Below are 11,921 nucleotides of genomic sequence, written 5' to 3' on the forward strand. Positions count from 1 at the left end.
AATTTAATAGTAGAACCTAGTTGTAAAAAGTCTTAAAAACACAAAAGTTACAAGAAAAAGGCAAGGATTAACTCACTTGGTGCAAAAATTATGAAATACCAGCTTAAAGAACCCCTCCTATGGCGTTTTGGCTGATGAGAATGAAGAGAAATCACAAGAAATCTAGATATTTCCTCATTAATCCTAATTTTATTTAGTTAATTATGCAATATTCCAATTTTACCCTTAAATCATCCACTTTATTGCTGATTTCACACCCTTGCCGTCCAGCCAAATAAATTTTGGGTCTAATTGCCTTTTAAATCATTTCTGATTAGACACTTAAGCTAATTAATCATCCCAGCCACTTTTACATCTTTTCTAATTTAATCGTTTTCATTTAATTGACTACCCAAACATTAAAATTTTCTAACGAAATTTTAATACCACATTACTAGCATTTGATAAATATTTATAAAAATATTTCTGACTCGGTTTTATGATATCGAGGGCTCGATACCTTATTTTTACCCAATTTCTTCAATAATTTCTTTTTCTAACTAACCACTAAATCGGTAAAAATTTTCTATTGATATTTTCATACGATTTTCCTATCATATCAATATTCATGCAAAAATATTAAAATAAATTTCTCTTTAAATCGAATTTGTAGTTAAGAAACCACTATTCTGATAACTTTGAATTTAGACCATTACAACTCTCCCTTGCCTCGGTCAAATTGATGTGGCAACAAAGGTACAAGGATTGAGAGGTAGTGATTAAGCATGTGTTTCAAGAAGGAAATCAATGTACAAATCATTTAGCAAGTTCGATGACTAATATGCCTTTTGGGTTTCTTGTCGTCGACAAAGTTCAACAAAGCTTAAATCATTACTTATTTGTTGATAGGATAAGGGTCTTAGTACTAAGAATGTGTCTAACTAGTGTTTAAGCTTGTGCCTACATTTTTGTGTAAAAAAATATATTTCGAATAATTATAATTAGAATTAATCATTAGAATGCATGATGTTTGCAATTTTATGCGCAAGTGGCATGCCTGTAGAATAATCCCAAAAGAGAAAAAAAATTGAGAGTAACTGAAACAAATCATAGATGCATCACATCAATCAAATCGTTGAAAATTGTATCATAACCTCGTTATCATTTGGCCAACTTGCCGATGAACTTTAGTTAATAAAAAAAACCATTACCAAAAGCTCTAAAAGGCCACCGCATCAGTGATACATAAAAAACCCTAAAATTTTATGTTTGGCAAAAAGAAAAAAAAACCCTAAAATCTTATGAAATGGACTCGAAACCGATTATAGTCGACTAGTAAGCAAAAAGACAATGGCAAGAATCGAATATTGAGATACCTCCCGCGTAAAAAACAAGCATAATAACTGGATTATATAATTTTCTTTGAAATTTTCATCTCATTTTTAACTTGTTTTCTCTTGATTCAAGTCTTGTTCAATAATACCCGCAGCCTCTTATTCGAAGTTACTCTTTGAGAAAACAGAGCTTGCGTGCTAAATTTCGCTTCGAGATTAGTTGATAGAGAAAGGGACTTGATTAACTTCCTCAGAAATCTTTCCACCTACATTATTTGCTTAATGGAATAAAAAATAATTTCAAAAACGATTTTAGAAAAGTAAATTGTAGTAGCACTTTATAACAAAATTAAGGTTGAATATTTTCTATGAGTCACATTGATTATAATTGTAACTTAAAAAAAGAAGAAGAAAGATATAGGATCATAAAATAAAAACCTAAAAGTCAAGGGGCTTAAATTGAAATAGCATAAATTATAAGACAACAAGATCAGCTTAGAATGTGTGAGGGGCAGGATACAAAAACGTCTTTTGATTAATCTTAACATGTTTTCTCTAAATCTCATTAGCCCATTCCTATAAATTTGAGGATTCAAGCATTTGATCTTTGTTTCAACATTGTACCAATCCTTTCTTTTCCTATAACCCATTTCAGGTTCTGGTCAAAGCTTCTCAGGTTAGAGACTTCACTTTTTTTTCTCATGTATTATTTCTTGATCTTTTATTCGTATAATGTATATTATAAGCTTATTCGTAGTTTTATCAGTATATCTATCTATTGTCAATGTTTTTGAAGTTCTATTGGCCAGGCAGATGATCGGTGATTGCAGGGAAATAGGTTATTAATCGATATGGAATTTTAGCCGTTCACTACTTTTATGTATGCATGTATGTATGTAGGCATGAAGGTATTGGATATTGATTTGCCTACAGTTAATTTTAAGCATGTTATGTGTTTGAACAGAATCAATTCCAATGAACTTGGAAATATTGGTTTTACTGTATACCATTTTAGAGTCTATGGATCTTAAATCTAATTTCTTAATCTGATGAATCTAGGATAAAATTTAGAAATAAAGCTAAAAGAGGGGATTTGAAATTCAGTAGAAACCAAATTTCAACAAAAAAAAATGTAAAAGGTATCTTGAAGCCTTATCATGGCATTTCTTGTTGTGGAGAATGATCATTGTAAATGCTGTCTGGAGTTATTAATATGTAAGTTCTAACTTTGTATTTTATTCTTTTGAAAGACTTGTACTTCTTTGTAATTGCTAAAAGGGTGGAGAAAGGAAAAAAGTATGTATGAAAGCTATGCAGAATTAGAACCCTTTTTTCAAATTTTATTGTTTTATTGTTCTGATGTAATTATTGCAAGTTTTTTGAAAGTAATTAAGCTGATTTATTTGCTATTCACTTATATGTATATTCAGGAAAGATGTCTGAGAGAAAGATACTGGAAAATGGTTTTGATGAAGGAGATAAAGACACATCTAATCATTCAACAAACAAGGTAAGTCACGTTTACATTTTGGGGCGCTAATAATTTGCACTTCTGCTTTATGGAATTCAGGTAAGGCCTCTTTCTACTTGTTCTTGAAGGGTTTGACTTCATTTTGTTCGAGTTAGAAGCCTTCTATAAAAGGTGGATATAGAAAAAGTTATAATTGTTGTTAAAGTCACATATACAAGACCTAAAGGCTTCTGGTCCTTATTAGAAAAAGAAGCTTATGATCCACCCAAACCAGATCATGAAGTCTGATGAATTAAATTTTTATTCATTTCCTAGTCTTTTGATGTTGAAGCCAACATGCAGCTCTCCCCGTTTTCATCTACCATTCGTAACTCACATATGAATGAAGGATGCTGAATTGCTTATGATATTAAAAGTTTAGGAAAGATTCTGTATCCAATAAATCTCTCATTGATGACTGTCAATGTCACTACTGCTTTTATGTTTAAGAGTTGTATTCAGTGTCTGATAATGATTTCTATAGTCATAGGCTTCCAACTTGCATTTTGCTACTTAGAAGGCTTTTTTGTACATATTTATATTTCTGATGCTTTTGCCTGTTTTGCTTCAGGTTGACACTGGGAAACCGCCATCACTGACTTGGAGGCGAAAACTAAATGGTGAGGGACGAGTTCCTTCAATGTTCACTCTAACTTTTCAAGAGAAGCTTCAGATGGTATGTTTAGACAGCAAAAATTTTCATGGTTTTTGCAAATCATAAACCTCGTGACATGTATATTGTGTAATTTACTTTTGTTGTTTCAAATGTAAATGCATAACATTCTTAAAGAGATATTTTCAAAAGGATAAACAGAAAATAACTTAAGCTGATTTGGAGATAGGCAATATGATTGTGATTGAGCACCTGTTACAGTTATAGGCTGTTAAGCATGGAATTCCAACTCTCTGCATCAGAATTTGTTTACAAAATTGCACAGCATTTCTTTTTACTGTAATCAAATATATAACACCATGATTGAGAGAATGAGCTTATATGAGATGAATCATGCAAGTAGGGTTAATATATGAGGAGGTAAACTTGACAATCTATACCTACTTGGTACCTAAACTTTTTTTGGACCTAATTGGTACCTAAACTTGGAAACTATAAGCTAACTTGATACCTTTTAAGGTACTTGACTAATGCTCTTAAAGTACGCTGATGTGACATTGATGACCAATAGCATGGTGACATATGACAGCCTAACATTTTAACAATTGGGGAAAATAAAAAAATTATAATTTTTTTTATAAATTATAAATTATTGTTTTTTGTCACATGTCAAAATGTGAAGCTGCCACATGTCACCATGCTATTGGTCGTCAATGCCACGTCAACGTATTTTAATGGTGTTATATCAAGTTGGCTTATGATTACATAGTATCAAGTTGGCTTATGGTTACAGTTTCTAAGTTTAGGTACCAAATAGGTCAAAAAAAATTTAGGTAGTGCCAAGTTCACGTAGCTCAGTATATATTAACCCTGATATAAATTATCTAAACAAAATGTACAAGATTTCCAATACATTTTATTGTAAATGAATTTTAGCTCTTGAACAGCCAATACTTTCTAGAATCGCCAATAAATAATAACACCCTGGTATGAGATACTAGAACATAGAGTAGGTTTGAAGTGGTATAAAAAGAACCCGGAGAAGATAGAGTTTGACAAACATTTATCAATGCATTTTCTGGTGGCAATTATTACAATGTTTTGACCTTGTTTTAACCAGATATAGACAAGTTCTTTACAGTATAACGCACATTTGGTAGAAGCATTTGGAAAATGCATACCTTTTCTTATTATTTGATCCACAACCATTGTTTTGCTTCGATAGGCTCCCATAGGTATTCGGCTGTGGCAGCTGATCCGAGAAAGTTCAGCCAAAGGAAGGGTGATCTACTTAATTACGTCGTAAATATTACCATTTGACCTAATTTTTCTGTTCTGTTTTCTGACACGATATCTTTACGTTTGTTTTGAAGCGGGGTATTATTATCGACCCATTTGCTAAGCGCCATATCACATCTTCTCATGGTATTCCTCTAGGTGGTGTTGGGTATGTCTTCATTTATTTGCTGAAAATTCTTATTTCAGTTTACTTCTATACGTAACATTAAAGAATGAATGCTTATTAATTTATTGGTCATATGTTTCTTTGGGATGTAAAGTCACCTTAAACCATTCCTATGCTTATTACTTTACAAATCAAATAAAAACTTTTTAACCTTTGAATTATTTATGCATTTAAGCAGCACATATCCATATTAGTTTTCTGGATTTTCAAATATGACAATTTGTCTGAAAAATGTTAGCAGCAACATAGTGTTCTTTGAGATTTACCCAGTTTATGTGCCTTGTTGTTTTCCTGATTACTAACTCTTTTAATATTCTTATCCCTCTTGTTCCACTTCTCAATAACGACTTTCAGTGCCGGAAGCATTGGAAGAAGTTACAAAGGTGAATTTCAGCGCTGGCAACTATTTCCTAGAATATGTGAAGAGAAACCCGTTTTAGCCAATCAGTTTTCTGTAAGTCGGTTATCCCTAGCCAGCCTAGAGAAAGGAATATACTGGTGTTGCATCATTTCTATTGCCTGCAGCTATAGTTTAAACTAGACGCATGTTCTATCAAAAGTTGGCTTGTCAAAAACCTGGTCATTCCTAACAAGCATTTTGTGCTATGCTTCTTTAAATCTGTGAGTCTGTGACATTGTTAGTTGTTGATGAACATGACTTTCTGACAGAAGTATCTGCAAGATAACCGAAGTTGTGATTAAGAAGTTGCCCCCTTTTCCACTTTTTTTTTCAACTGTCATTACCATTACCCTTTTAATTGTAGGGGATGATGTGTAAGATTCATGGCATTGATATCTTATGCTTGTTTATTTGCAAAAAGTAATAATATTAATCTGTCTTAATGGACTTTAAATGTTTCTTGCAGGTTTTTGTTTCACGCTCAAGCGGCGAAAAGTATTCCAGTGTACTGTGCCCGGCAAGTTCTGAGCTACTCAAGTAAGCAGATGTTCTTTTATCTCTATGTTTAATAAATGAATGCCGTTGATTATTGCTTGAGAGCAATACGCTTTGTTTGGTACATTGGAAGAACAAGAAAAGGTTATCTTACCAATTACGAATATCATGTGCATTAACAGAGAAGATGCAGTTTCTGGAATTGGTTCCTGGGACTGGAATCTGAGGGGTAATAATTCTACATATCATGCTTTATACCCAAGGGCTTGGACAGTATATGAAGGTATCCACATTACCAAGTGGTGAACCTTTTGCCTTTATTCTTTTATGACCACATTCTTGGATGTATCATCTTATAGGCTGGTCACAATCTTGTCTTAAAATGCAGGTGAACCTGACCCAGAACTTAAAATTGTTTGTCGGCAAATTTCACCTGTTATTCCTGATAATTACAAAGAAAGCAGCTTTCCCGTTTCAGCTTTTACTTTCACCGTGAGAATGGATCTTCTAAAAATTTTCTTTAATATGGTGAAGACAACTTGCTTTGGAATTGATCAGTTTGATTTTTGATAGTTCAGCTATATAATACTGGAAACACCAATGCAGATGTTACGTTGCTTTTCACTTGGGCTGTGAGTAACTATTTTCCTTTTTATGTGTTTGTCCCTCAATTGACCATTAGCAGCTAGTATTCATGCCATATTTTTGTGTATATCTTGTCAGAATTCTGTGGGAGGAGTATCAGAATTTTCTGGTCGTCACTCCAATTCAAAACTAATGTAAGCATGTCATGCTTATATATGTATTCACACACCTGCACATGCACACATTCGCATACACACACAGACTTGTATAGATGTGTGTGTGGATGTGTCTGTATGCTGATTTTCAGTTTCATTCATTCTACATACTACTTGTTTATTTATTTGTTTCCTTTTATCGGAATGTTCTTATCTTTGTAGCATATTTTGGTTTATACTACTAATGTATCAACTGATTTTGCTAGGATGAAGGATGGTGTGCACGGTGTCCTTTTACATCACATGTAAGGTCATCAGTGAAGCTGGGGGATAAAAAATGTTGGAACTTGGTTTGATCTGTTTATTAGCTTTTGCATTGCTTCTTTTTGGTTTCTATAATTAACACCTTGTATTACTGCTACAGGACTGCAGATGAACAACCTCCTGTGACTTTTGCAATCGCTGCCCAGGAAACCGATGGCATTCGTATTTCAGAGTGCCCCTGCTTTTTGATATCTGGAAACTCACAAGGCATAACTGCAAAAGAAATGTGGCAAGAAATAAAAGAGGTATGTTGATTTTTTCCCCTTCAGATTCCTTGTGTACTATTCACAAAGATTGCCTCTGAGCTACTTAAGCGTGGGGGCAAAATTACTGGGTCAACATTGATCATCATTTCACTGAACTTGAGACATCTCAAAATGTTTTTGTAGCATGGCTCCTTTGAGCATTTAAAATCCACTGAAGCATCAGTGCCTTCAGAACAAGGGTCGTCTATCGGGGCAGCCATTGCAGCTTCTGTGACAATTCCATCTGATGCTGTACGTACCGTTAATTTTTCATTGGCATGGGACTGTCCTGAAGTAAACTTTATGGGTGGAAAGACTTATTACAGGTTTGTGATTACATACTTGTAGAAGAAATACCCCTATTTGAAAGCGTATTTGCTTGCTGAATAGCGTATTATTTACAGGCACTATACGAAGTTCTATGGATCTAATGGGGATGCTGCAGCAAATATTGCACATGATGCTATTCTTGGTAATATTTCTCTGTTTTCATTATGTTAATCATGGTTTCTAAAATTATAAAAATAAATTTTTCTAAACTTTATAAGATTTGTTAATGGAAAAAGCCCTCAAATTTCAAGTTTACCAGTTTCTCAAATCAGTTGCTTATAGTCCTTATTGCATTGGTATGTTCATTTCCTTGAAACATAGAGCACAACAGTTGGGAATCACAAATAGAAACATGGCAAAGGCCTGTACTCGAAGACAAGAGGCTTCCTGAATGGTTAGTTCTTGTCTTATTATTTGTAATTACCCATGCTATCAGGCTCTAATTTTCCTGAACTCGTTCAACAGGTACCCCGTCACTTTATTCAATGAGCTCTATTATCTTAATTCAGGGGGAACGATTTGGACAGGTACCTAGATATTAACTCAATTGTTAAAATTGGATTTCTTGTAGATGACTTGTGCCAATCTTTCCCTTTTTGTTTGTACTGCAGATGGGTCATCTCCGGTCCATAATTTAGTAAGCATTGGAGGAAAGAAGTTTTCCCTTGATAAATCACAGTTGGGATTGAAAAGCATAATTGATGTTCCCCATAAAAATGATACTGCCATTGACATTTTGGGTAGGATGACTTCTATACTTGAGCAAATACACACTCCAATTACATCAAATTCAGCTTTAGGAACAAATTTGCTTCAAGAAGGAGAGGAAAACATTGGTCAATTCCTTTATCTTGAAGGAATTGAGTATCACATGTGGAACACCTATGATGTCCATTTTTATGCATCTTTTGCACTAATCATGTTATTTCCAAAACTACAACTCAGCATCCAAAGAGACTTTGCAGCTGCAGTAATGATGCATGATCCTACTAAGATGAAACTTTTACATGATGGACAACTGGTTGCAAGAAAGGTTCTTGGAGCTGTTCCACATGATATTGGAATGGATGACCCATGGTTTGAAGTAAATGCATACTGCCTTTATGACACTGATCGATGGAAAGACTTGAATCCAAAATTTGTTCTCCAAGTTTACAGGGATGTCATTGCCACAGGTGACAAAAAGTTTGCGCAAACTGTTTGGCCCTCTGTTTATGTTGCAATGGCTTATATGGATCAATTTGACAAGGATGGTGATGGGATGATTGAGAATGACGGCTTCCCTGATCAGACATATGATACGTGGTCTGTATCTGGTGTAAGTGCCTATAGTGGTGGGCTATGGGTGGCAGCCTTACAGGCTGCATCTGCCTTGGCACATGAAGTAGGAGACAAGGGTTCTGAAGATTATTTTTGGTACAAGTTTCTGAAAGCAAAAGACGTCTATCAGAAATTGTGGAATGGCTCTTACTTTAATTATGACAACAGTGGCAGTCGCACAAGTTCATCTATTCAGGCAGATCAATTGGCTGGCCAATGGTCTGTAATGATGGATGTAACTTAAATTCTAGTCCAGCATTTTCGTTAGAATTTTATGTTTCTTAATTCTCATTTCAAAAGCATTTTCTTTATTCTGAACCTAGGATTTTCTCTCATTTATATTTCTGATTAGAAAATATAAGCAGTACCTTTAAAAGATGATATTGGCATGCATCTATCACATAATGTTTTTAGGTCTAAGCATGAATATTTTCACAATTTGCTCAAGCTAATTGAAATTTTGACCAATGTAGGCATGAAATTATTATTTTTGTTAATCTTGTTGCATGTTCCTTTTCATCCCAGCAAAATTTCTCTATATTGTTATTTTCACGTGGTAATGAATTACAATGTCTTTGTAGGTATGCAAGGGCATGTGGTCTTTTTCCAGTAGTCGATGAAGACAAAGCAAGAAGTGTGTTAGAGAAGGTATACAACTACAATGTCTTAAAAGTGAAAGGTGGAAAGCGGGGGGCTGTAAATGGGATGCTGCCTGATGGAAGAGTTGATATGTCATCCATGCAAGCAAGGGAAATATGGTCTGGAGTTACATATGCGGTGGCTGCAACAATGATCCATGAAGATTTGGTGGATATGGCATTTCATACTGCAAGTGGCATCTTTGAATCAGTGTGGTCTGAAGAAGGACTTGGGTAAGATGGCTTTTCTTTCTTTTTCTTCTCTTTTTTTTCTTTTTTCTTTTTTCTGTAGTTGACATATGATTTTTTTTGGAAAGCCTCCCCACTAATGTTTGAGTGACATAAGAATAGATACTGAAGGATTTAAAACCAAATGGAATTCACAGATTGTAAAAGTTTCCTCTTAATGTTGATTTTTTTTTCTCCCATGGCTCAGACCTCAGAAGAAAGTAATCCTTCTTGAGATTTGAGATAGGAGTTTTTTATCGATTTCTTCAAATGTCTAGTCTTTTGGGATACTTCCTTTTACTTTAGGACGGTGGCAAGTACAAACTCTACTCCACTCCAAATATAATCCTTAAATGTAATGTAGGGGAACTCCATCTTGTTATCATTGAAACCATAAAATAAGATTGTAAATGTGTAAGATGATCAATTTCGAGCTCTGCTGAAAAACTAGATAGTAGCAACAATGTCTTGGAAGGGATTTTTTACACTTTGAAATACTTGCACTGGAAAAATTCCATGCTTCTGAATCTACTTCTTGAAACATGACAATGATGATTATTGTTCTAATATTCATCATTTGCTCACTAACATGTTGCTAATATGTTTACAGTTACTCATTTCAAACTCCGGAAGCTTGGAACACAGATGATCAATACAGGTCTCTAACTTACATGCGTCCGTTGGCCATATGGGCAATGCAATGGGCCTTATCAAGACCAAAAGTTCCAAAGCAGGAGCTAAAACCTGAAATGGAGGCGGATTCGCTACGTGTACACCATGCCGGCTTCTCCAAAGTTGCTCGCCTTCTAAAATTGCCTGAAGATCAAAGATCCAAAAGTCTTTTACAGATTATGTTCGATTATACTTGCAAGAGAATGTTGACTTAATTGATTGGTGCAATTATTAGTGTGTATGGTGAGTGTGCAATGCATTATTCAATAATTGGAAAACTTGAGTATTTGCAAAATTATATTGTTATTGGAAAATAGTGTATTCAGTACTTCAAAATATAATAATTTGCAGTGTAAGCAGATCTGTTCTCTAAACTAGTTTTGATTATCTTCATTTGCAACCACACCCATAATTTTGTTCACTAAATTACGCTGTAAGAATCAAACTACTATTATAATGGTTGTTGCCGTTGTCGTTGCCGGGCTTTTTTTTATGGGTAAACTACATGGCTGGTCATTTAATTATGATTTTTTTTATCCAAATATGAATTTTTTTAAATTGGTCACCCAATTAATCGAGTGATAACATGTTAATTTGCACGACTTTTTGGGTTTAATTCGGTTAATTTTTTAATTGATTCCTACTGAATTAGTGATTTCATGTTTCAATTTTGTCAGTGATGCAATTGATGCAATTGGGATGCTATGAGTAAAAAACGAGCAAAAAAGGACCAAATTGAAACACAGTCAATAAAGTGAGGCCGAATAAAAAATATGAAAAAAACCAAAGACTCATCATATTCTTTTGACTTTGTAAAAGCCAGAATTAGAAAAAATTTAATTTTTATTTTTATTTAATTTTAATTATATGTTGAAGTGGTTAAAGCCAAATGTAATAAATATCATGTGAATAAATAGGGCTTTAAGTACCTTGAAAAAACACATTACATTTTACCTTTGATTTCCATTAGGAATTAAATAGAATTATTCTTTTTTTCTTCCAAAGTTGCTGCGTCAATAGCTATTGTTGTTTTATTTCATTTCTTTGCTCTTTGTCAAATTTGTCTAATTGCTTTCCAAGTACCTTTCTTTCCCATTCTTCTCCATTATCATCAAATCACCTTTCAAAACCTACAAAGCATGATTAATTTCATGTTTAACTAAATTCTATTTTAGCTTTAGGCCAGTGTTCTTTCCAGTTGGGAATCGTGAGATACTTATCCGTGCTAAAAATCATTCCAATCGGTATTCACATTTTTCCTAAGTATTGGAATTGACAACTCATCCCTTAAAGCTAACTCGATTTCAAGTCAAAAAGTACACGTTGGATTGGAATCGTGTTTTCAAACAGTTGGAGAAACGAGTCAGCCGTGCTGTATTCGGATCTTCGAGAACAAATCAAGGGAGAAGTGATCGGGTTTAAATGACCCACGCGGTTAAGGCCGTTAATCTGAGTTGGGTTCTTCAGAGCACAAGGCTGCCAAAATCTTGAATCGGGAACATGTGTATCTCGGTTAGATAATCAGTAAGGGTTGGTTTGCAGGTCGTACCGAGATCAGTTACAAGAGGAAGAATTGGTGGTTAGGATGTTCTTAACTGCTATAACCAGCTTATTGTTTGGAGGAGAAA

At 34.2% G+C, this 11,921-nt stretch overlaps 1 protein-coding gene across 4 annotated transcripts; it reads left to right on the forward strand.

Moving 5' to 3' along the window:
• Positions 1-1,739: 1,739 nt before the first annotated feature.
• LOC107945203 (non-lysosomal glucosylceramidase) lies at positions 1,740-10,649 on the forward strand. Of its 4 annotated transcripts, none has more exons than XM_016879084.2 (20): positions 1,740-1,989; positions 2,744-2,823; positions 3,395-3,499; positions 4,662-4,718; positions 4,810-4,883; positions 5,256-5,355; positions 5,768-5,838; positions 5,979-6,079; positions 6,185-6,288; positions 6,375-6,428; positions 6,520-6,575; positions 6,803-6,841; positions 6,961-7,105; positions 7,250-7,431; positions 7,510-7,577; positions 7,757-7,829; positions 7,901-7,962; positions 8,047-8,974; positions 9,337-9,627; positions 10,232-10,649. In XM_016879084.2, exons 2-20 carry the CDS (start codon positions 2,749-2,751, stop codon positions 10,506-10,508), a joined length of 2,862 nt encoding a protein of 953 aa, XP_016734573.1. In that variant the 5' UTR covers positions 1,740-1,989; positions 2,744-2,748; the 3' UTR covers positions 10,509-10,649. The 4 variants fall into 4 exon arrangements, with proteins under 4 accessions (XP_016734573.1, XP_016734574.1, XP_040964272.1 ...); XM_016879085.2 differs by having other exon boundaries at positions 1,789-1,989; positions 2,744-2,955; XM_041108338.1 differs by having other exon boundaries at positions 1,794-1,989; positions 8,047-8,851.
• The last annotated feature ends 1,272 nt before the right edge of the window (positions 10,650-11,921 follow it).

Source organism: Gossypium hirsutum, chromosome D12 (genome assembly GCF_007990345.1).
Source record: "Gossypium hirsutum isolate 1008001.06 chromosome D12, Gossypium_hirsutum_v2.1, whole genome shotgun sequence".
Classification (NCBI taxonomy): domain Eukaryota; kingdom Viridiplantae; phylum Streptophyta; class Magnoliopsida; order Malvales; family Malvaceae; genus Gossypium; species Gossypium hirsutum.